Source organism: Pseudochaenichthys georgianus, chromosome 15 (assembly GCF_902827115.2).
Source record: "Pseudochaenichthys georgianus chromosome 15, fPseGeo1.2, whole genome shotgun sequence".
NCBI classification, from domain to species: domain Eukaryota; kingdom Metazoa; phylum Chordata; class Actinopteri; order Perciformes; family Channichthyidae; genus Pseudochaenichthys; species Pseudochaenichthys georgianus.
Window position 1 is genome coordinate 28300563 of NC_047517.1, and position 26021 is coordinate 28326583.

At 40.2% G+C, this 26021-nt stretch overlaps 3 protein-coding genes across 3 annotated transcripts; 2 read left to right on the top strand and 1 right to left on the bottom strand.

Moving 5' to 3' along the window:
• Positions 1–2147: 2147 nt before the first annotated feature.
• LOC117459755 (max-interacting protein 1-like) lies at positions 2148–14136 on the top strand. Its single transcript, XM_034100853.2, has 6 exons — positions 2148–2478; positions 3533–3635; positions 3907–3936; positions 5289–5403; positions 9010–9181; positions 12044–14136. The coding sequence occupies exons 1-6, from the start codon at positions 2250–2252 to the stop codon at positions 12205–12207; spliced, it is 813 nt and encodes a 270-aa protein (XP_033956744.1). The 5' UTR covers positions 2148–2249; the 3' UTR covers positions 12208–14136.
• Positions 14137–14225: 89 nt separating this feature from the next.
• On the bottom strand, positions 14226–18759 carry smndc1 (survival motor neuron domain containing 1). Its single transcript, XM_034100854.2, has 6 exons — positions 18603–18759; positions 18144–18263; positions 17516–17658; positions 17077–17232; positions 15235–15388; positions 14226–14838 (listed from the first exon to the last, which is right to left on the bottom strand). The coding sequence occupies exons 2-6, from the start codon at positions 18261–18263 to the stop codon at positions 14701–14703; spliced, it is 711 nt and encodes a 236-aa protein (XP_033956745.1). The 5' UTR covers positions 18603–18759; the 3' UTR covers positions 14226–14700.
• A 1400-nt stretch (positions 18760–20159) lies between these two features.
• LOC117460145 (alpha-2A adrenergic receptor-like) lies at positions 20160–21353 on the top strand. The gene has a single exon (XM_034101401.1). The coding sequence runs from the start codon at positions 20160–20162 to the stop codon at positions 21351–21353; it is 1194 nt and encodes a 397-aa protein (XP_033957292.1).
• Positions 21354–26021: the final 4668 nt, after the last annotated feature.

Consider the following 26021-nt stretch of genomic DNA (forward strand, 5'->3'; position numbering starts at 1 on the left):
ATCCCTTTAAATGTGACGATAACAAAGCTTAGCGCTGAGCTCCTGACAGTGCTAAGGAGCAGCTGACACACGTCTGGCCTGCCTGAGTGTCCTTCTGCTGTGACCTCAGGGCAAAGTGCACCCATTGTTTCCAAACAACAGGGGACGGCTGCAGCACAATGCTTCATCTGAGCTCATCTTGTAGACCACCAGCACGTGAGAGGAGAGCATCAGCAGGATAGATAGCTCCTGATGAAAAACATATATTCCATTTCAACAAAATCCCAAATGCTTACTATTCCCTGCTGTTTGGCACATTCTTTCATAACACACACATACACAGCAGCATCGTGTGACTTTGCCTCCTCTGTGACAGCCGAGCCACCGGTGTAATCCTAAGGCTTTTCAGATTACTCCAGTTGGGGTCACATTCTACACCAACCTACAGTGGGTCAGCTTTCCACGCCGGCGCTATCAGCGTGTCGCTTGTACAGTCGGTCAGCTGCACACATCCTCAGTGCACAGAGGAGCTTTTCCCTGCTGAACTCTCTGCCCATGTCACACTATCTTTTTCTGTCCCTTTGAGCAAATGGGCAGCAAAAGATAGGATGAAATTGGATATTACAGTTGTATTAGCATTTCGGAAAGACGCTCTAGTAACAAGAGACTTATAGTAAAATGCATACTAGAAGAGAAAGTATTCCAAAAATAGTCCTGTATTTGTTGGTTTTAGACGTCTTTTAGGGCTTCATGATTATTTCAAAGTTATATTAGATATATATATATAGTTAGATATTTTGACTAATTTTGCAAGTGCAATACATTTTGCAATATCAGAGGCAATAACCGTTTTGGAACATTATTCACATTATAATTGAAAAATATTTTTGAAATGTTCCTGGTATGACTTTTACTACCAAAAATAAGATTGTTCTTATTTAGATTACCCGGACTTCTCTGTTTACCAAAATACTCAATTCAGAATGAAATGATCACATATTTTGCATAGGAAATATAGCTCCTACTGGGATTTGGATATTGCACGTCTCTATATTGAGATTTCTATCAAAGTTAGATTTTTTTATGCAGTCCTACACCTTTGAGTCAGAATTTGAGCATGCTTTTTCACTACAGACTTTCTGTTTCAGACCAGGACTGTCTGTGAGTGTCAGGCCTTGCCAGGCAGCTGAAATAGACTCCATGGGAGGGTGTGCTCTCTCACAGGCGTCCGTTACAGGCCACATCTGCAGCGAGCCAGCCATCTGCACCCATTGTCTGAGAGGCACAACACAGCCCTGCACGCATGGCTAGCCTTGTAAAGGCAGGCCCTTTCCACTCTGTCCTCCTTCCCTCAGCGTGTGGGGAAGAAATGACTTCTTAATAAATCGAAAGGGACAGCAGGAGTAGAAAATCAAGCTAGGAGTAAACCAAATATCATGGTTCGTTTTGCAAAGGACAGGTAACTTAAAAGATCAGTAAAGTATGGTCGCTTTAACTATGAATTATGTTGTCCACTGAATCCGCACCTGCTTAGTCTGACATTAACCATATATAATCTCACTGGTTTACTTTCTTGGTATCGCCATTTATTGTTGTAGACTTGAAAGAATATATTCAAATCCAACGTGATAATATAAACAAAGTGGTCTACTCTACTAAAAAGACAGGGGAAAACAATGGGATTATCCAAATCCAAATAACCTCAAACTACCTCATACATTTTATTAATGTATTGCATTCACACTATAGGGTAAAACACCCCTTAATTTGGGATACAGTGAGTAAGCACATTTCCTTAAAGTAGCATTCAATCATTTATCTCTGATATACTATCAATATACTGATACATCCTCAGACTGTATATGGCCATGTGGTCTAAATGCTTTTCACTTTCAAACAACTATGCTCACATACATTCAGACAAAACTGTGTGCACATTGATGGCAGCTTAAATTTGTAAAACATATCCAGATGATGTTAAATGAAATAAAGCAGTGTTGAAAAGCAGGCATTATGTGTGTTATTTGTTATTCTCCTAGTGTATTGATAATGAGGATGTATTATGGCACAGTTAACAATGAATGCAATGTGAATGCGTTAGTGGGAGGGATTATCCACCAAGTAGGGCAAGTGGCTGAGGCTAAAGACTGCAATTCCATCGAGCCTATTTCATTTCAGTCCGCCGCTCAGAGCACAGACGGGACAAGGAGAGCAATTCAGCGCTGCTTTTTTGTCCAAGTCCCCCCCCACAAAAAAAGCCTAAAGTGAAAATGGTAAAGTACATGCGACAGCACAGCGAGCTGAAACTCGAAGAGGTTCTGTCGGAGTCTGATGCGTCCATGGACCAGCAGGATTTTGGAGAATTGTCCGACTATTCTTTCAGCGACGTTTTATACTCCAAATGTTCCGCAATGGACCAAATCGGCACTTTCATGAAGAACGTGCAAGTGCTGCTCGATGCAGCAAATTACATAGAAAATGTCGAGAAGAACAACGGAAGTAAGTAAACACGGGCAGCAGGGGATATTAACACGTAATGCGCCGAGCAGACAACAAAAGAGACGAAGGCGACAAAAGACGCGCAGCGGACAGATGAGCTGGCCCGGCAGCAGCCAATGATAGTTCACCTGCTACTGATAAACTGTAGTGGAATCGACCGTATACACGAAATATCCACAGTCGAAAATAAGTTGAAAATTGCCTACATAAATTCAGGAAATTGCATCTCCAGAGACTGATTTGATTGCAAGCCTTAAGCCAAATTACCTTCTGCTCCCTTTAAAACTGGTTATCTGCAGAGGCTTCATCGAACAAGCACGATCATTCATTATTAAAGATCTAAAGGCTTGCATAAGGCCACATTTTAGGTGAATTCAAGCAGCCTACGTTTTGTTCTAGTTTTATTTTTATATGAGACTTGTAATTCTCTATTTAATCTTTTATATCGGTTCGACTGCAGCTCAATTTACGCTTATCCTATGCATTGAGATAGCCTATCGCATCCATTCAAAGATACATATTGAATCCAATGTCCCTATTTCATATAAAACCAGCGATTTAGAGTTTATTTCCTCAACATTTCCAATTCAAGAACCTCCTATCATTTACAGGAGCAGCTGCTGCTTCCTTGTATGTGTTGTTCACATGGTTTCCACATGGAACAAATTGTAAAGTTGTCATTGGTCCGCACACATGTTCCCAGCACGAGAGTCACGGCAGACAGCCAATCACAGCCAGGTTCACGTCTGACGTCGGATGTTACTGGGAAGGAGGGTTCAAGGGAACTGTAGGCGTTTTTGAGAACAGGAAGAAAACTAGAATATAAATGTGTCTTGATATGTGGCTGTATTGATATTATCATTTTTAAGAAGGGTTGTGAGTTTTAATTATTTAAGTAAATCATTGGATGTTTTGCCACATATTTAAATGTAATTTAGAATTCAGGTCACATCAAGTATTCAAGTCTAAGCCATCGTGAAGCCTTTTACTTCTATCACATTTGTTAAAAATATGTAAAATGTATTTTAATAAAATGTTTATTTTTCATCACCAGAATGTGAGCATGGTTATGCTTCAACATACCCGGACACCGAGACTGCACATCAACAGAAACAGCGTAAATTCAAGAACAGGAAGTTGGACAATATACACAATAGGTAAGTTAAAGTGTTGAAAAATATCCCTCAAAAGAAATATATTCCAAATTATTACAATGTGTCCTGTGTGTACAGAATTGTCATTAGTAAGCCATTTTTAACATTAAATGATAAGTATGGGGTATAGCAATATGTACTCCACTATTATTTTACATCACTATTGGGATAGGTTTTAAATATAGATTATTTAATAATATAGATATAGATATGTTGTATTTTGCATCATTAGGACTTGTCTAACAGTTTTTTCATATGTTTATAATTTCAATAGGTCAGCACACAATGAACTAGAAAAAAATAGGTGAGTAAAACTACATTGAAAATATTATTTATATGCATGTTTAAAACACTCACTACTGAAAGGTCAAGATTACTCTAAGGGAACATGGACAAGAGCACAATGAATATGAAATGTAGGCACTGTGGGTAATCATTTAAGATTTCTATTGTTATGCATGCATATGTGCAAAAGTCACACAGAAAAAGGAGTGAAAGACCGAATATCTTCAGCATTTTAACTGCTTTAGCAAATGGATGTTCACAGGGAGTCTATCTAAAGAGCCTGCTGCCTCAAAATGGAGCTTCAAGCTGATAAACCAAAAGCGTACTACATTCTGCCAGCTTTGCATATCTTGGTGCATACCATTTTCAAACGAGATGCACTGCAGGCCTATAAATCATCTTATTATCACCCTAGAACTCACAAGAAAGGCATCTTTATCACCATTGGTGTATGATTGCAGAAATCAATTTGCATGGCAAATAAAAGTATGATGTAATGCAGCAGCAGCAGCAGCAGCACTGTTCCTGGAGGATGTGAAGACATTTCCCCAGTCAGCAAATGGGAACCGTCTGTTCACAGGCTCCTTCCTGAGAGAGTCGCATGCGCAAATCTAACAGTAGCTTGCTTCTATCGCCCCAGAATGAGGAAGCCTCTGCTTGAGCTAGACATAAATGTCAGAACACGTTTATCCTTACGATCCCAGATAATCTACAAAAGCACACCAAGTGTGTGTGAATCTTGGTTTGAGCGATGCACTGAGTTATTAGAAAAATGGCATCTTCAAATGCAAGGCTTATTTCATATCAGGCTATTTTAGACAACAAAATGGTTGCCAATGCAGAGAGAAGAGATGACATCATAACTTGACCTACATTTTACTCACTTATCTGAAAGGACAGCGAGTGTCCTCCGCCAGTTACTGCATTTGGTCAGACCACAGGCCCAGAGGCCTTGGTGGATCAGAATCAGTATTGAGCTGACCTCAGCAGTTTTACAATCTGGGGCCAGACCGATCTATACGGTATTGCAAAGGAGTATGATGGTGTGGTGGCTAACTATAATAATGGATAAACAAATAAATCAAATGCTTGAATATCATGATTATTACATTGCTCATTCCAGATGTATAATGCTATTATAATTAGAATCGATCCAATCCAATAGGGATTTGCCTCAACTATTACAACACTAATCAAATTGGATAAGAGGGATATATTATAATCTGACTTAATCCGGATCAGTGCAGAGGAAAATAATATATTAGTCTGGAAATTCATCTCGCTGTCTGCATAATTGCTTCACAATGCATATTACTCCATGCACGCTGTCTCTTAAGAGAAATGACCCGTCTTGATTGTCTCCCCCAACAGACGAGCACATCTCCGCCTGTGTTTGGAGAGGTTGAAGTCCCTCATCCCTCTGGGGCCAGACTGCAGTCGGCACACCACACTAGGACTGCTTAACAAGGCCCAAGTACACATCAAGGTGAGGTGCCCATGCTACCATCATCGGATAAAGGGCTACATTCTGTCAATTTCTGTGCTCAAAGGTAATGACTTGAACATATTTAAATACTGCTTCCACTGTTTCACCCACATGGTTGGTAATACTAGTTAGGGAAAGTATGAGTAGCAACCTAAAAGTCCTGAGGCTGAATTCAACAAGAGACTAAAGCAGCTAAATTGAATTGAGCCAATGTTACTTTTTAGTATTTATTTATTTTCTTTTTCTTTTGTGACTCGTCCAAAATTCCATCATCTATTCCAACATAATGGAGTTTTACGTTCACACCTTTCACTCACATATATTGAATTAAGAGATATCTAGTGTTCCCTTGAGTAAAACAATGTTTGATGTCATATTGACAGCAAATATAGATCGGAGGTACCACAGAAGATGACTTTGACCTAGCAGTAGCACCCATTAGATTTTTATCTGAGACCCAATCTAATCCATAGTGATGGTTTACAAAAGGCTGACCAGTCAATATACTGATCCTGTGTTTATTTTTAGAACACAATTGTATGTTAGTCTCTTACAGTAGCTCTCACCCTAGGTGGCCCACAGCCTGAGTATGTCTGAACCGCAAATATGATTCTGTGGCATTAAAGCATCCAAGACTCAACACTTTGACCCCCTGATGGATGCAGTCTAAGCCAGATCAGATATTTTTGGGGGAAAATCTGATTTTCTCAAGCTGTGTCTGGGCAGACTCCAGTAATGGGAAACCGTAGGGATGACTGTGGGCTACAATATGAAAGCAATCCTCGCAACAATCTGTGATTTTATTACATCAGGGGAAATGGATTGAGTACCTACTATATATTGTCAACTGTTGACTTTGGACCTGCCTGTTTGAAGTCCAAGAAATGTGGTCCCTGAAAGCTGCTGTGTTTTATGTTTGGAACCAGAGGATGTGTAGGACAGTAAAAGGGTAGAAAAGATGCAGACAGCATTTTCTTACAAGGAAGTTAAGTTGAAACCCGCCCGTCTTAAAAAATCAATTCTTCAGCTCCCCAAGTCGGAGGGCGGCTTGGCACTCCCGAACTTCCGTCACTACTACTGGGCCTCTAATATTAACCGACTCATTTACTGGACTGGCCCCAAGACTCCTAACTCCAGCCCACCATGGGTTCACATGGAGATCTCCTCCTCCTCTAGCTCCTTACACTCTGTGATTTGCTCCCAACTTCCCGTAATGACGCACAAAATCTCAGTCAACCCAATTGTTACCAGTACTATTAAGATGTGGCTTCAATTCAGAAGGCAACATGGCTTACACAGAGCCTCAATCCAAGCTCCGATTTTAAATAATCACTCATTCTCTCCATCCTGCTCGGACCCCACCTTCCGAATGTGGGCTGCCAACGGGCTTGTCACAATCAGTAATCTTTACAAGGATGGGGTTTTCTCTGACTTTGCATCCTTGTCAGCCAAATATCACCTGCCAAACAGTCATCTTTTCCGCTTCTTCCAAATTAGGCATTTTGCTCAAAAGCAATTTCCCCATTTTCCCAACCGCCCCCCTGAGTCAGGAATTGACCAGTTTCTCACCCTTGATTGTGACCAAAAAAGGCTGGTATCTACTATTTATGGAAAACTTGCCTCCTTTGACCTAGCCTCTACTACATCTATAAAAGAGTCCTGGGAGGGTGAGTTGGGTTTAGACATATCTGACAGTAAGTGGAGGGACATTCTTCGTTTGGTGCAAACCTCATCTATCTGTGCTAGGCATGGTCTAATGCAGTGTAAGGTGCTCCACAGGGCTCACTTTACCAATGCTAAGCTAGCCAAAATATTTCCTCTTAGAAGCGATGCCTGTAACAGATGCAAGCAATCTCCTGCCAATCACACACATATGTTTTGGTCATGCCCCAGCCTGAATGCCTTCTGGTCTAGTATTTTCAAAACCCTTGAGCAGGCCCTTAACACACCCATACCCCATAACCCTCTAACTGCCTTGTTCGGCGTCCCACCAACACAGAACATGCCCACCACGACCCAGCGGGTCATCGCCTTCACAACCCTGCTGGCCAGGCGTTCCATTCTTCTTAAGTGGAAGCACGTCTCCCCACCCACACATGACAGGTGGATACAGGAACTATTACAGTGTATTAATCTTGAAAAGATACGATTTTCACTACAAGGATCCCTGACACTCTTTCATAAGACCTGGACTCCCTTACTACTGCTAATCAATGACCTTATAATCAACCCTGATGCTGATGAGGTGTGAGTGAACCCGGTGGGGGGGGGAGAGACCTTCACTTCCCCTTTTCCTTATCTCCCTAATACATTGACCATTACTTTTTTTGCCTTCTCTGTTTCCTCATGTAACTTGCAGTACCGTTATTTCCCTGTTATTTATTTTTACTGACTACTAACATGAAGAAGCATCTGTATTTGTATGTAATTTTCAGGTATTGGTCTTTGTATTTCATGTAATTTCTACCCCTCTTTTCTTTCCTTTTTTTTTTTTTTTTAATGTTTTGTAACTTTTTGATTTATGTCTTGTTTATAATGTGATCATAGCCCATAGGGGTGAGGGTGGGGGGTGGGAGGGAGGGGCGAGGTAACTATTTAATTTTCCTACAGACCGTCTTCTATACATGCGTACCTACTGTATTGCCATTGTGATGTCTGTCAAAAAGCCAATAAAAAGATTTATAAAAAAAAAAAAAAGGAAGTTAAGTTGTGGGAAACGTACTATCCTTTTTACGCTATGCCTTCAAGCAAATATAATCCTTATGCAACAGTAATTTGGAGAATCAAAGAGAACAATTAACCATGCATGGAAACTCATACAATACAGCACGTTACTGTGTAAAACTATAATACAGTATGTCTTATTTTATTAAATGTATCAAAGTTGAGAAATCACCACAAAGCTCTAAGGCACACTCTTAACCAATTAAAAGGCCTAATACAGGATGTTGTTGCTTCTTTTTGGAATAATCAGCAGGACAGTGGCCTTAAAAATGTTTTTCCTACAGCAGTAAATATACATCATTTGAGTAATTATTAATATGCTACTGCAGCGGTATTACATTTTAAGATGTGATGATTGGGATGAAATGATTAAATGACTGAGGTTCAAAGTTCACCTTCAGGACTTTGGTTTTATATTAACTTTGCACACATAGTTAAGTGTGCCATTTGTGATTGTCGTTTGAGGCATTTAGGCAGGCTTTATTTAGAATTTCTATTAAATAACACACCGATTCTATCGTTATGATTAACTTGAATCCAATGGACACAGACACACCATCTACTCATCTAAAATCCACCGAGCAACATGCTGTCCTTATGCGTTAAATATTTCATTAGAAGGCACAGGGGGGCGTCACATTTGATGGTAGCTACAACTAAATATTAACATCACATCACTGCACCCGAGACGAGTTCACCATCCTCTCATGCATATAGTATATTAATCATAAAGAACATCTAGAGAAGTGCGTCCATCACGGTTTGATTGAATTGCTAATATTGAATGTAAACACTACATTTGCCAGGTTGGTTCTGATTGTTCTGATTACCTTTACATAAAAACGAAATCATTAACTGTTTTGCATTTTCCTTTTTCTACAGAAACTTGAAGAGACGGACCGGAGGAGTTTGCACCAGCTGGAGAACTTGGAGAGGGAGCAGAGGCACCTGCAGAGGCAGCTCTCCCAGCTGCAGCCTCATGGAGACTGGGAGAGGGTCCGTAAAGACAGCCTGGGCTCCCGCATGGACTTTGACCGCTCAGAGTCTGACAGAGGTTAGTTCTCATTCATAACACTCCATTCGATGTCTCACTATGGGATGCGCCTCATCGCGGAGCAAACAGAAGCATGAATCTCATTACGCCAATCCTGATTGGCTGGTGATCTTGACGTCAGCGTCAGGGAATTCACCCTCTATAAGTAGCTTGCGCCACGACGCATGCGTCATTCAAACACCTCTTCTCGCTTCAGAGCACATCTCTATAGTAGCCGGACAAGCTTAACGGTCCACAGACTGAACCCAAATATAACCATTTCGGTCGACGGGCGCTCGCCGGCTACTCCTTCTGCTTTGCAGGAAGACGGTAATACTAACGCCAGTTAGTATTGAAATCGACCTCGCCCTTCTCTTCCCCGGAAAGTAAGGTAGGTCTGATTTTTTCAAGCTAGCAACACACCCGTCACCACGGTAGCGAGGACGCTTTTCTTTTTCTCTCTCACGGAGGAGAAAAGGATTAGAAGTATATTGACACACCAGTCAATATTCTTTGAGAACAAAGGACCCACACCGTCCCTTTTTCTCCGGATTAAGGACGGGTTGGTAACACTTTTCTCTCAACAACGTACCTGTTACGAGCGGGTCCTCTCCACGCCACGAGGCGAACAAGATGGACGCCTCTCCCCCTCACACCAGAGGAGTCAGGGACTCGGAGGCTCGGTCATGCGGCTGCGGGTTGAAGATAGCAGGCACAGACTCACACCAGGTCTGCTCGTCCTGCCTCGGGCTGGAACAGCCCAGGAAGCTATCTCCAACCCCGGCTCGTGTGGGCATTGTGCCCGTTTCACCCGAAAGAGCCTCCACCGACGGCTAGCACACCAAGCTAGCTTGTTGGAACAGGACTCCCTCATGTCCACTGATTCGCCGTTTGGCAATCAAGACACGGGGGCATCCGCCGCAGAGACTGAGCCCCTCACTGTGTCGGTCTGGGGCTCACTAACAGCGGCAGCTGCGGAACCGGAATCCCACGCCGTGTCAGGCCGGGACCCGGTGGCGGCAAGAGACGCGGGAACGGAGCCCCACGCCTCACCAGGCGGGAGCTCCCGGCGAGACCTCACCATGGTCTCGCCCGCGGAGGCTCGGCCTGCTCCGCATACTGCCGATGGAACTGCTGGTGGCAGCCCACCTCCTACCGAGGATGGGCCCGTCACCAAGCAAAGTACTCCCTCGTTCCCTAACGGGGAGGGAACGGAATTCGGCCAATACTTGATTTGAGGGCTCTGAACAAATATCTTAAAAGATATAAGTTCAGAATTCTCACTCACACATCTCTGCTGCGGCTCGTGCGACAAAATGACTGGTTTACATCAGTCGACCTGAAAGATGCGTATTTTCACATCCCAGTATATTACCCACACAGGAAATATCTGAGATTCGCATTTCAGGGGATCTGATATGAATACAGAGTACTCCCCTTTGGTCTGTCTCTCAGTCCAAGGGTGTTTGTACGATGTACGGAAGCCGAGATAGCCCCGTTGAGACAACAGGGTATTCGCCTGGCGACCTACCTGGACGACTGGCTGCTTCTCGCACAGTCGGAGCAGGAGGCTGTTACGCAGACAAATGTCCTCGTAAAGCACCTGCTCAACCTGGGTTTCATAATAAACACAGAGAAGAGCATGTTGTGCCCCGCGCAACAGTCTGGACGTTCTACTCCCAGTGTGACTCAAGCAGTGCTGGGCACCTGGTTGAGTCAGAGCTCTACCTGTTAAAGTTATGGTTGGTTTGGTGATTTTCGAGATAAGCTCGTCTGGCAATACGGGAGCTACAATTTCCCATAGTGAGACATCGAACGGAGTGTTATGAATGAGAACTCTAGGTTACTTACGTAACTCCAGTTCTCAGAGTAACATGAAGTGAGATATATCACCAGACGGCCCTCCTTGCTATGGTGAAGCGAGAAGAGGTGCTTATTTTGAATGACGCATGCGTTGTGGCGCAAGCTACTTATAGGGGGTGTAATTCCCTGACGCTGACGTCAAGATCACCAGCCAATCAGGATTGGCGTAATGAGATTGATGCTTCTGTTTGCTCCACGATGAGGCGCATCCCATAGTGAGACATCTCACTTCATGTTACTCTGAGGCCTGGGGTTACGTAAATAACCTATAGTTTCTGATTAAGATTTGTTACCCAGGGGCAAGCTTTGTAATCTAGGACTGCACAATTCATCTATTTTAAATATGCATTTTATATTGTCTATCGCTATATGACAGATAAGTGTATTCGATGGCCTCTACTGTAACCTAAAATATTTAGGGCTAATATTCATGTATTTTTTCATATAGCAAAGAATATTGCAGAGAAAGTAATAATGTTAGTTTTTCTCTATATAATGCAGCCTTAATTTGTATTGGAGGATTTGCAGGAATGGAGAACAACATGGAAGGGAAGGCAGTGATCTTAATGTGAAAGTGCAATACAATTGGCACTAAAACATTACATTGCATTTAGCTGACGCTTTTACCCAAAGCGACTTACAATAACTGCGTTCGACCAACAAGATACAAACTTGAAGAAAACAGAAACATATAAGTACATCAGGTTTCATAGAGCCAAACATTTCAAGTGCTACTCAACTGGCTTTAGATAAGCCAGTCCTTTATTAGCATATAAGTGCTTTGTTAATAGTTCTATCGCTCGAAGTGGAGTCGAAAGAGATGAGTTTTCAGTCTAATTAATAATCAAAAAATAAATAATCCTGACCTCAATATGAATCATAATGGGCATAAATATAATGTTTGTGCATCCCTAGTCTACTTTACAATATAATTATGGTTTGTCACCATGTTCACTCAATTACAAATATTTGTCCTTGCATGATTCAGAAAATGAATCTGTTCTCTTTTTTTTTCTGCAGAAGAAATTGAAGTTGATGTTGAAAGCACTGAGTTCTCCCATGGAGAAATGGACAGTGTGAGCACCAGTGGGGCGAGCGACCTGGATGACCACAGCAGCCGGCAGAGCACGGCCAGTGACGAGGGCTACTCCACATGCAGTCTAAAACTGGCCTTCTCTGCGTAAAGCACCAGCCTATATGTTCACATCAGCTGCAGTCTTTTATGGCTTTCACCTTTCAAAGTACCAGCCAAAAGCTCCACTCTTTTCTGCAGTTTAGGTTAGCTGTCATCAGAAGAACAACCCGTCTCAATCCCACTTATACCTGACAAATCCAACATATACACCCAATGAACCAGCCTTAAGGTCAACTCAGTCTAAACGCTGAAAACGTCTCCTTCCAAAAGACCTGTTAGAGGTGCTCTTCTACATCTGTCTGAAACATGTAACACTTTCGCCTCAAATGTAACTTCGTAGGCCTATAATACAGTATCCTCAGTTTAAGACTGACCCCTCGCCTGAATGTCCCTTAACCGATTACCAGCTTGAAAGTAACCATACCTGCACGACCCATTACCCGTACCAGTGTCAACCACTGAAGAGGAAACTCTACCTTTAGCCAAGATGACCCTCTCAAACCAGCAAAAAAACTAAAACCCCAATACCAGCTCGAAGTTCACCATTGGGAACGTTTGCTCCATTTGCCTTGTAAAAACATTGCCCCTATTCTTAGGATAATATATCCAGACAGCACTTCTTGTCAGTGTACAAGCCAGTGGCAGGGGCTACGATGTCTGCATTCCAAAATGTTTATAACACTACTATAACCTCTGCTTTAGGAGCCACAACTACCACTGATCCATGTGGCGTCCCCTTTTTGACTGAAATGCAGTCGTATTCAAACTGGTTGTGAAGTCCACTTTTGTTATTCTAATTTATTTTACATTACAGTATGATTATAGTATTTATTTTTGGTATATTTAAATGTAGCTAAGTCTTGGTGTTGCTTGAATGTTTAATGTCTTGTTTTTTTTTTATGTTTACCAAATTACATGACGTAAATGATTAACCCCTACAGAAGCAAATGCAGTGCTAAAGGTTAAATGCATTGCTCAAGGTCTGGTCTTCTTTTACACTTTGCACAAATGATCTTGTATTTAGACAGAAATAATCTATCCCACAATTGTCCAAGCACAAGGCTTAATGCATATATTTTCATCATATATTTAATGTTGGCTGTGATTAGCACTCTGTCCATCCAACACCAAATTGCAGTTTGCTTGTTTTTCACTGACTCCAGTTGTATCAGTTTTAATATTCAGCAGTAACATGATTGCAATTAATTTAAAAAAAAACTATGGGGCATGTGTATTGAATGTAGCTTGTCTAATCATCTTATGTGCTTTGGTTTTACAAGTCTTTATAAATATCTGTAGCATGAACAACAAACACTACAGGACACTAATTTTGGTTCATACTTCAATGTTTAATACCGTTTCTTTTTTTGTATTCTAGCAGAAAACGATCACATACTTAACATTTGGAGATTTCAAATTAATAAGTCAATGTCTATTTGACATACTATTGCACTGCTGACCTGTTAGAATCCATGAAACCAAATAAGGCATTTCAATGACCATTTATCTGCATTTGTTTTGGTCCAAGTCCTAAGGAGATCACCACCAAATTGTGTCTTAACATGGGTATTGCACAAAGTTCCTTGTTCCAGGTCTTTTTCCTCCCCAACCAGTTTGGAAAACTATCAAATGCACTATGAAAAAGACTGTTGTTAAGGATATGTCAAAGCACATCCCAGAATGTTTTCTCCCGTGTTTAATCAGCCCTCCAAGGTGACTTTTTGCAAAACATGCTGCTGGTCCCCTGCTAGTACGATGTTACAGACCCTGAATACTGTCCCTGGAATCGTAATAAACCTCTACCACCCAGACATAAATCTGTGTTGTCTTTTCTTTTCTTGGCAAGCCTACCATAAATGCTCAAATCATCATTAGATAAGTCACGTATACAATTAGACAATAAATGAACTAAAAAAGTGAACTAACAAAAAAGAACACGTGACATAAATGAGAAGAGTGGATGAATAAACAGCTGCAACACACGTCTTTACTGCCACCTACAGGACCCGACAGAGCCACAATAAATATATAATTTTAAAATTGAGGTAAATGACGTGGAAGCCTTCATTTAGAAAAAACTGAAAACAAAACAATGTTTATTGGACTGTTATATACAGAGAAATTAAAAATGTAAATTCAGCCATGTCAAATCAACATCATTACACCCCACAATGGGTCAGTGTTCAAAATACAGCTTCAAATGTACAACAAAACAAATCTGCAGGTGTATATTTATTCTCGTCTTAGCAGGTATTTGGCCTCAGTGGAACCTGAACACAAACAACAAACTACAAGGTTGATCTAAAACACCACTTCCTGTTCTTACACAACAGGGGACTTTGTTCCAGTGCTGGGAAAATCTGGGATTTTTCTGTTGTACTTTGTAATATATAAGAAAACTACATCAATATTTCAAACATGGTGTGCAAGCAATTCCTTTCAAAGCTTCCTTTACTTGGGAAATGAGACTCATGTATAAACACAATGGAAAGCACTGATACAGGAAGTATACAGTGGATCAGTATATACAGAATATATCAGGTCATTGTGGCATTAGATGTCTAACATTATATTTTGCTGTGTCACTGTACTGCGTCATTGGCTTGTCTGCAATACCACATGTTCCAACTCCCACCTTTCCAGAGACGCTTTCTGGAGATGCAAATATGCTTCTCTTGACCTAGAAAAACAAAAAAAGACGGTGTTAATTATTAAATATATAAAAATGGCTTAGTGTCCATTATTACTATATACATTTACAATCCTCCCAAAGCAATTCATGGACAGTGTTAAAATTAGTTTCAAGTTTCTAACCCTCCAGTACTGTACAACGGTGCAATATGCAATGCAGAGTGATTATATTTTACATAATATTTATTTAAAGAAATCTATGAAACTTTATGAATGTACACTTTTACTCTTCTTTGATTGTGTTTGAACTAAAGTTATTGATGTCTTGCTAGAAAGCAAAATAAAGAAGACTGGTACACTACAACCTCACCCACTGTGTTTTATCAGTGCCCCATGGATTTCCCAGCACTCAACTAAAGATATCTGAGGAAGAAAAAAACCGTACCTGTCCTTTCTTGTTCTTTGAGTAGGCTTTGTTGTTGAAATTCTGCCACTTTGACTTTTGTTCCTCCCTCTCTGTCTCCAATTCCTTCATCCTCAGAACCTTTTTCTGGGCTTTTTTCTTCTTATACTCTCTCTGATCTGCTATCTGTTCTTTCCTAGAAAGACAAACAAGGAGAAGAGAAACATTTAACATTGAGTCCATGATGTACAAATGCAATACCAAAAACATAACAAAAACAGCCTTAATGAAACCATGGTTTATACTGAACTATTTAATATCAACTGAAACTCTGCTGAAGCCATGAAAAATCCTTGTTAAACCGTACATAGTAGAGGTATCATGCATTCATCTTGTATGTGAAGAAACAAGACAAAGCCAGGTCTTGGAAGAGTTTGTTTTTATGTCTATATAAAGAAAAACGTACAATCATCTGTGCAATACCATTGAAATTATAAGCGACCTCCTTCAAATGTACCTGTGTCATTGAAAGGCAATACAAGAGGCGCTTTCACACCAAGTACTTTTCCCAGGAATAGCTCAAGGAACTTTCCCCCGGAACTATCTAGTAAATCGTAATAAATGTTCAATCTGGAATAAGTCCCTGAGGGAGCCGCTGACGTCACTTCTTCTGCTTTGGGTTTACTGGCAGGCCGCAAACAACTTCACGGCGTATACTGCCACCCGAAGTCCCTGAGTTGAGGACTGGCTTCAGCAGCTTCTACTGAAGCCTTCAGAGTAAATAGCCAGAAGCGCAGACACCTCCTCATCACTCCACCGCTCCCATGTTTTCTTTTGTGTTGCCATAAGTTAGTCTCTCTCCGTTGGTGCACTGGGCTAATGCTAATAATGCTAATGCGAGCAAATAAAATGGCGGCTTCATAAAAACTTTTCCGAGTTTTACAGGGCGTGGTTTGCAATTCGCCCAGCCAATCAGCAATTGGTACCTTTTTCTCCCCAGGAAAGTCCCTGCTCTCTAGCAGGGACTAAAAAGGGATGCAAAGGTTCCCGAAAAAGTTCTAGTTCCAGATCTTTTTGATGTGAACGCAAAATCCCAGGAACTATCGGAACTACTCCTGGGAAAAGTACTCCGTTGTGAAAGCGCCTAAGGATACCACAGCAGTGTTTCCAGAAAACTACTCAATAGTAGGGTTGGGTACCGATTGGGTAATTATTAAAATGTAAACCGACCTTTTTCATATGGGTGTTTAGAGTTGTACCCCCTAGATCTAGTCTCTAGTAATTCTGCTTAAAGTGCACCAGATTGAAGCATTTTACTTTAAAATGTTCAAACATTTCTTCCCGAGAAGGCAGATATGCTTGTTTTTCTCAACAAGAACTGTTTTTAAATGGGGGGGGGGGGGGGGGGGGGTTTCCTTGAAATGTTGGACTGTTGTAGCTTCAGTGGTTCTCAGGTTACAGTTACATAGCAGTGAATATAAACAGACTGATTAATGTGAATATTACTGTAAACTAACCTGTGTAAAAGTTTCTCGAATAAATGTAATGTTGTTGGTGGAAGAAGCATGTATCATTTTTTTACCCTGCCCCTCAAAGAATCGGAATTGAGAACCGTTAAGAACCGGAATCGAAAAGTAGAATCAGAATCGTGGAAATTCAAACGATACCCAACCCTACTCAATAGTGATAAAGTTCTAGATTTGTATTCAAAGTAAAGGTGGATGCTCACAATTATATTAACTACGGTAACATATTTAGACAAAATATATGTAACTTGCACAGTGTAATGTCAATGCCAAGCATTCCCTTAACATATGAATAGGCTGGAAGTAAGCAAAGGTTTATATGTTTGCATATAAAGTGAGATGTGTTTTCAGTTCATACTTTGATTTAGACTTCCCATCGTCGGCATTTCGTTTCCCGTCCTCGGATGGCTTGAGGTTCTGCAGAGGAATCACTTCAGCGTTCCCGTACCCGGCGAAGGTCACGGCTGCGGTGCCATTCTCCCGGTCTATCTCCTCAATCTCAGCCTCATAAGTCCTGCCAAAGAATCACGTCTGTAAGCAGGTGAGTATGAGCCAAATACTCAAGCTCTACAAAATAAAGCAATCATTTACTCATGTATTATACTTAATGACAAGTTAATCGGTACAAGATGTAATTATTTCAGCAATTTGTATAATAAGAAGTATTTATAGTTGACTTTTGCTACACCTATATCTATAGAGACTGGTTGAATTTAAAAACATTACTTTTTAATACAAATGAAATAAAAAAGTGTACAGGAATTGCTTTTTTACGAAAAGAGGCTGGTGATACTCACTGTCCGTCCCGATTCCACACAGCCAGGCAGTTGTCCCCCACTTTCCAGCGCTGCTTCACTGGTACTGTCACTGAGCTATTAGTAGTTGAAGTACTCTCAGCGGGTTGTGAGGTAAGAAGGTCTGTTGTCAGATCGATGACTTCCTGCAGGAAAAAAGTAGGTTGTTTCAGTGTTTTGGCTTTTCCTTAAAATCAAGCCCTGTGGGGAGCTCCAACATCATACTTTTATGATTTGGATGTACGAGTATGAACATCTTAAGACCATGGCAATACTAACACTAACTATAATTAAGCATTTAAATAATATTTGCATGTAAATTAAGATGCTTCTCTTTAACATGAAAGTATATATTTCACATGACAAACCTGCAAATGTATGACAACAAAAGAGACCCTACGGATAAGATTATTCTGTGTGATTAGGATAATTATGTTTGCAGCAAAATCTATACAATGTGTAAAAACATACACATTCAGATAGCTAGTTTTCACAGTGAAGTATTTCAAGGTTATAATTTGGTATTCAATGTTTCTATTAGAAAGTGTTTAAGCTTTTATTTCGAATCCAGCTATTATAAATACTCTTAAGTGTAATTCAATATACTTTACTACATTATAGTCACACAAACCTGCAAGTCTTTCTGGAGTTTAAGGAGGTCTTCATTTTCTTCGTCGGTAGATAAGGCAACTTCTACTTGCTGTAGCTGGGCTTTGTAGCTGTTCAACTGTTTCACCAAGTCTTCCGACATCTGTTCGTAAACAAAAAGAAATAGCGTGTTTGGCTAACGTTAGCATATCCCAAAAGCTAATCGTAAACAACTTTCAATATCGAGCCACCACACATGAACGTTACTATAATCAGACAAAATGTTCGTATTGTGTTTGAATGCAACTGGGTGAACCGTGGACACATCCACATCTTGCGTTAAATTATAACTATAAGATGAATACATTAGCTTGACGCTAAAACTGTTAGCAATACCCCTCGGCCTTCTTTCGTCGAAGTCAATTTGACGGACAACGGCTAATGCTAGCAACGAGTGGCCGAGGCGCAATCACAAAAAGCATGGGTCACGGTGTAATCTTACCTCAGTATATATGTTCTTCAATGATAAATACGGCAAGCATTCAAATTTCAAGTCGAAGATTTCCTAAATCGACTGCTGAAAAGAACAACAGCAATTCGTTTCTTCGTCCCGTACACAAATAGCTAACCGGAAGTCGGAAAACGACTTTCTCGCGATAACAAGAGTTATCAGAATAAATACCAAGCGATGGCTCGTTAGCCCCCCTAGCGGCAATGCTCAGTGCTCAGTAGTATCTCCAGTCTGCTGATAATTTTCCCATAGTGGAAGCCATGTAGCTATAATTAACTTACAAATGTGGGACATGACTGTTTGTACTGCGACTATAGCCATTTCATGAATAATGCTTGGTGTTGTGTCTGCCTGTGGTATGAAAAAACTGTTTTTGTACATCAAAATGTAGGTTACTTATTGAACTGTTAATCCAGATAATATATGGTAAAACTGTGCAGATCATTAGAATGCTCCAGAAATAAAAACACTTTTAAAAGAATAGTTGTTATTATTTGAAGGCATAATGTCACAGTAATTGTAAGCTACCACAATCAAAAATGATGACATCAGTGTATCCAAAATCTCGCACATAGGCCTATACGGTATTGCGAAAAATAATTGAAATTCCCAATAAATGTCATATTGAAGCATTATGTTGCACAGCACAAGACAGGAAAACACATTATATTTATGTATCAAATACTTACTAGGTGATGTATTCACTATGTCATTGGAAAAACAAAATGTGTCAAGCTACATTTTTTATTACTCTAAATGTACTGCTCTAGTGAGTGATCTCTTTAGTTAAAGGCTACGATCTCTACTGATTCAGATTTTATTTACAGTTATTTTTCTCTCAGGATATACCTAAAAAATGTGTTCATAAAGTAGGACAGATAACCCATAAAGAGTGTGATCTTAATCTATTGCAATTTAATAAACTATAGATATTACTTCTATAAATCAAATATATTATTAATGTCATAATCAGCTAATGGTTTCAGGGTCTGGGAGCAACAACAAATTGCTTTTAAATCTCCACTAGCAGATGAACTCCGCCCATTCCCGATCTCACTGAAGTGGAGCCGGCATCACAGATGCTCTGCGTCAGATCAAGCCCATATAAAAAGAAGAACTCTCCACTTTACCCACAGCAGATGACAGGATCTCCCTGAGCCAGCACTATCTGGAATGTAAGTCTGTATTATGATTTCTACTTTGCTATGCTAAAAATGTTGCCGGGTAAAGATTTTCTTTTTAAAAAGGTTAGATCTATTTTAAAAATCATCATCATCTTATGTGGGAAACTGGGAATACATCAGTTATCTTAATTCCTTTCATTGTTGGTTCATTGGTCTTTTGTAATACAAAGAGACATTCTCATAATTTTTGTTGGTGTCTTTTTTTCTCAGTGAAAAAGAGGAAAGATTTATTTGAAGAAAATCTCCAAGTGAAGAAAATGAAAAGACTGAATTCTCTGAGGCTGTATTGTTGAATGGATAATATCAACATACTGCTGGCAAGCACAGCCTCCACTGTTGGGACAATATCGTCGACACCCCAGCTATGGGTTGTCTTAACTTAACCAGTGGAAATGAGACTGGCAGGCACCCTTATACTGTGCAGACCTCTGTGCCTTTAACCATCCTAGTGGGTATCCTCATCCTGCTAACTGTGTTTGGCAATGTGATGGTGGTGATTGCTGTGATCACCAGCCGAGCCCTGAGAGCGCCTCAGAACTTGTTTTTAGTCTCTCTGGCATGTGCGGACATTCTGGTTGCCACCTCAGTGATGCCTTTTTCTTTAGCCAATGAACTGATGGGTTACTGGCACTTTGGGAAAGTATGGTGTGAAATCCACCTGGCTTTGGACGTGCTCTTCTGCACCTCGTCCATCGTTCACCTGTGTGCCATCAGCCTGGACAGATACTGGTCTGTCTCTCAAGCTATCGAGTACAACCTGAGAAGGACGCCGCGCAGGATTAAATGCACAGTCCTCATAGTTTGGGTACTGGCGGCTATTATATCCTTCCCTCCACTTATCACAATGAAGAAGGACGAGGGTAAAGAAGATCGTCCCGAATGTAAAATTAATGAGGAGAAATGGTATATCATATTCTCCAGCACTGCCTCTTTCTTTGCACCATGTGTCATCATGATCATGGTGTATGTTAGAATATACCTGATTGCCAAGAAAAGAACCAGAGCCCCGCCAGGTGAAAGGCAGAGAGGATTCGGAAACACAGAAGACGCAAAGTGTGGTTTGGAGAGAAAAGACGGAGAAGAGAGGGAGGAGGAAGAGGGGGACGGAGGAGCAGAGATCAACGGGCTAGATCTGGAGGAGGAACCATCCTCGTCTGATGGGAATGACACCGTCCTATGTTACCTGAAGAAGGGGAGTTGTGTGAGAACAGCCAAAGGGGCTCAGGTGAAGCCGGGGGAAACCTCTCTGAAGCCAGAGGCGCAGCCCTGCGTGGGTCCGAGCAAGTGGAAAGGGAGGCAGTACAGAGAGAGGCGCTTCACATTTGTTCTGGCTGTGGTCATGGGAGTGTTTGTTCTTTGCTGGTTCCCCTTTTTCTTCACCTACTCGCTCACAGCTGTGTGTGACACCTGCTGTGTCCCAGAGACACTGTTCAAAATGTTCTTCTGGTTCGGTTACTGCAACAGCTCATTAAACCCTGTTATTTACACCATATTCAATAATGACTTTAGGAGGTCTTTTAAAAAGATCCTGTGTAAAAGGAACAGAGTACGTTTATAAATAGGATTTGTATGTATGCATTTTAAAATACAGCACGTTTGGTCATCTGTACCTAAGCTCAGATAAGTGTACATTTTACACCGATATTTATGGAATATACGAACAATGTGAAAAGAAGCATGTTTTGCCATTGTGTTTTAACATGTTGTGTATTACCACATCAGTAAATATCTGTAATATTAAAATCATGCCAGATATCTTATGTGAAGTGTATCACAGCTAGTATTATAATAGGATAACTTTTGAGTTTACATTGTACAATTGTGACAACATGGATGATACATTTTCTACATGCATTTGTACATTTGTAACAGTATTCAGTCAACCTTTAGATATATTTCATGTTTTGGGTCTTAACGCTTTAAACTCTTAATGCTTTCAAGACGGACTGACAGTGTGAGTTAGAAAAGAGAAAGATTCAGAACAAGAAAAATGGTGATAGGGAAAATGGTGTAATATGCTACAAAAACATCCACTATAATGGCACTAGTTTGTAAACAAGCATGGCCAATAATTTCATTATGACAGATAACTTAATCAGCAATTACTCTGCCGGAGAAATGTTGAGAAACTATGCATGCTTTTTGGACCGTTTTCCTCTCTGTGAATTACCATCATAATGAAACAAAAAGCATACAGGAAAGTGCACAATTGTAAATGCTGCAGGATTGCAAATAAAAAAAAGCATCCTTGCATAACAGTACAAACTTTAGCAGAAGCAAATAAAAGCATATTGTACCATAACATATATTATTCCTATCTGACTAACCATCTCCTTCACTCCTAACAAGCACATGAACATGACAATTATATGAAAATAAATTACGCCTCGGAGATACGGGTGGCACGACAATATTGAATGGAGTCTGTCTTGAATTATAGCCCTTCATATCAGGATATCATTAAATCTTCCCCTGGAGTCAAACACAAGCGTGCAGCGATAGAAACATGAGTGGCTGCTGCAAATTACACTGCAAGGTTCATATCCACACGAGGTGTTCTGCTTGTTCAACATGTGGTCTCTTCTCCTTTTTTTAGCACACTGTTAACAGCAGATCTTTATATCCACTTTACTTTAACAAATAGACATTTAGACCATTATCAGTCTGTGAACCTGGAACAATTCAATGCACTATCCATTCCTTCAACTTACTGTACCACATGTTTGCAGGCTGGACTTCTCACATACAGTAAGTAACATTGAGTGATTCCCATGACTTTTGGGACTCTGGTATTTTGAGTTTCCTGTGGTACACATGTTTGGATTCGAAACATGTCTCAGAGTCTTAAAATACAACATCCTTTCTCACCACAAATGGTAAACCATAGATTCAACAGTTTTGCTAATCGAGTTCCCACGAACAATTTGACACGAGAAATATTAGAAAGCAGTGGTATTTGTGGCTTTGTGGCAATGAGAATCCATGCAAGATAAATCTATTCCCGGGTGGTTGTAAAATCATCGCAGCACTTTGTTAGGATTCAGACAGATGGTATCAATATGTGTAAAACTGTACAGGAAAAGCCCTGCCATTGCAGCACTTATGAGGACTGCAAATAAACAACCTTTCTAGCTTAATACTAAAGCTTATCAATCAACATGATGTAACATTTAGTACCATAAAACATTAGCCAGACAAAAATCCTTCAGATATTTCTCCTTGGCACATCAATATGTCCTGAAAGATTAAAGTGCACGCATTACTATCTGAATGCATTCTTTTATTAGAATGACAACCTTCTTGAGCGGCATGACGCATACATTACATTTGTAAAGCACTCTCTAAGCAACAGAGATTAAATACCAAAACTCTAATGACATTACATTCCTAAAAATAATAATGAATACAATCCTAAAGAGTTGACTTGGCCATCATTTGTAATTAAGTTTGTCAAATCCAAACCACAGAAACATTCATGACATATTGAATAAATCACGTTACTAAAGGTTTTCCAAATTGTCTGTGAACTTTAGGCTAGTTTTCAATCTTCCATGCCTAACTGCAGCTCCCTATAAATTGTGGCTCGTTACAAAATGTAAGCAGTTGGTTTATTATTGCTATTCTCTGTGTATGCACACACACACACATATACTTTCGGCGCCTGCCTAGACAATGATTTATTCCCCCCTCTAAAGGCCACTTCAGAGCATCACGATTTATGATTGTGACACTAAGCTAATAAAACTATGCTTTATAAGCTCTCTCTCTCTCTGGCAGGCGTTCCCACAACACAGCGCCTCAGTCAGACTTCTCCATTTCCTTCTTATTTCTCTCACCTATAGTTCAATAAGAGCTCTTTAAAGCAGCGAGTCACGCATCTCAGGTGAACTTAAAAGGCAATTAAAGACATTAAAGAGAAAACACATTGCAGACAATGAGATTGCCAAGGCAGGATTGCACAGACAGAGACCTCAGTAACAAGTTTAAAATCATAGCTAGTGATGAATAGAGTGTTTTTAATTGAATGTTGGGTAATTCATTATGAATTGAGCACAATGCATCAGGCACACTGGGGCATGCAATGCTTCCCCCCTCTTGAATTGATAAGGATGTGAAATAATCAAATAACATTGTGAGTGATGGGAGCAGCAGGAAGCTCCTGTTTAATTTGCCTCGTGCAATCTCTGTTACTTTCCATACTCCCTCTGCTCCCTATTGCATCTGCAAACCACATTTTACTGAATAAAAAGTCGTATTCTTTCCCCAATGTGTTTACTGGATAATATTATAACATTTCTAGCAGTCTAAATATGCAGAATATGACCAACTTTCAGTAAGAAAACATTTTCTTTTTCCAGTACTATGACGGTATTTTTCCGAATGACTTGCTGGGCCATTTTCAGCCTTCCATTAGAGGCCATTTTCTAGCTCTAGTCCTTGAGAAAGGGATTATTGTTATTATTATTTAGGATTAAAAAAGGTCAACTAGTAGGTTATTATATTTTCTTAGCTCATCTAAAAAGCAAAACATGCTCGCCTGGAAGGGGCTCAAGAAGCCCCCAGGGGACTGAGGACCTACTGGGAGTGAGGCGAGCTAAAGCGCATGGATAATGTGGAATTTAATAAATATACCATCAGTTGGAAGTTCATTCTTTGGGACAGCAAATACAGTCTTTACTCATTCATGCTTTCATTTAAATCATATCTGACCTCCTCCTTTTTCCAACCTTTGAAAAATAATCTCTGACATTTTATTTTTACAAAAGAACAAAAGCTGTTTAACAGAATATTTTAAACTTCTTTACCTACCCTAAATGCCTAGGGTATGCATGTGTGACAGAGAGAGAAAGAGAGGGGCAAAGGGTAAGGGCTAAACTATTATGTGAATAGTCACAAAATAAGGGTCTTACTCATCTTTCTTGAGTTAATCTGTCCCGGTCCATTTCAATTTAATAAAAACTATAATGAGTTTTAAAACATTGATTTTCCATGCTTATTACCATCAGAAGTAGAGATAATCTCCACTCTGTGAAACTGGAAGCACCGTCTACAGCAATGCGTTCTTTGCCCTGAAGTGAATCCTCGCTGATACTAAATTAAGCTCTGGCAAATCTCCTGCTCCGGACACCATAATTCTTCCTCAGACATCTTGTCCTGTCTCTGCTATCGATCGTAACCATTTCCAGTCTGGCCTTCTCAGGCTCAAGCTTCTGCACAACACCCCCGCCCCACCCACATGCTCCTGGATGATGTCAGGACACACACAAAGTAAACACAACTGATAAAGCTTACTATGAGTGTGCTTCATCTCACCAGCTAGGGGTTACTATGTATATAAAATGATCCCTCGGTGTGCTGTCAGGTAACACACACCTTCACATCGATAAAGAGCAAGCTGTCCCACACTATCATCTGGGACTTCTCTATATCCCTGTATTCCTTTTCAAATATGTCAACATTGACAGTTTTACTTCTATCAGGTTACTTTTAGCAGGATCTCAGGCAACAAAGCAAACATGCTGATTATACTGATTGATGAATCAGACATTAAAACGTGACATGAATACTTGCTAATGAAAATCCAAAGCCAAAATGATTTAATTATGTGTGCCTACATTTTTTTAATTCATCAAAAATGTACAAGGCAAACTTGGCAAGAGTTAAATGCTCCTTGACTTCGCATTTATTTTTACATTTTATTCTATTTCATTTTAAAATATGTTGGTAATGTTTCACCTTTAGCACAGCTGGGAACGCTCCAGTATTTAATTGTTATTTATAATAAAAGTCTACGTTTTGGAGTTGATTGTATAAAAAGGCCTTGCTTTGGCACAGTAGCCTGTCATGAAACGACAATTATGAATAGAAGTGGTTTCAGTAAAAAGTAAAGTATACCTTCTAATATGATTACTAATACACTGCCATAGTTCAGTGATGGCTTTGATCTATGGATCGAGAAGAGTGTGTTACTGTGGTACTTACTTCTACTGGGCAGCAGATGGAGCCTTGTGGGGTTATTTGTTATTTTGCAGGTGATTTGTTGACAGGTTTCCTCAAGTGCTCAGAAAGTTCAGTGAAGATCCATTTTGAAAAGGTAAATCATAATTTTAAAATGTATTGATTGTGTAACGTCAGTTGGTTTCAGATGTTGGCAGTGGTGCAAAGTAACCAAGTACATTTACTGAAGTAATGCTCTTTACTTAGTATTTCATATGTTTGCTACTTG

Coding starts and splice junctions, on each gene's coding strand:
- LOC117459755 (XM_034100853.2), top strand. CDS start 2,250: ATGGTAAAGTACATGCGACAGCACAGCGAGCTGAAACTCGAAGAGGTT. Junction 2,479..3,532: donor TGTCGAGAAGAACAACGGAA/GTAAGTAAACAC, acceptor TTTCATCACCAG/AATGTGAGCATGGTTATGCT. Junction 9,182..12,043: donor CCGCTCAGAGTCTGACAGAG/GTTAGTTCTCAT, acceptor TTTTTTCTGCAG/AAGAAATTGAAGTTGATGTT.
- smndc1 (XM_034100854.2), bottom strand. CDS start 18,263: ATGTCGGAAGACTTGGTGAAACAGTTGAACAGCTACAAAGCCCAGCTA. Junction 17,233..17,515: donor GTGTGGAATCGGGACGGACA/GTGAGTATCACC, acceptor ATTCTTTGGCAG/GACTTATGAGGCTGAGATTG. Junction 15,389..17,076: donor GATGGGAAGTCTAAATCAAA/GTATGAACTGAA, acceptor TTGTCTTTCTAG/GAAAGAACAGATAGCAGATC.
- LOC117460145 (XM_034101401.1), top strand. CDS start 20,160: ATGGGTTGTCTTAACTTAACCAGTGGAAATGAGACTGGCAGGCACCCT.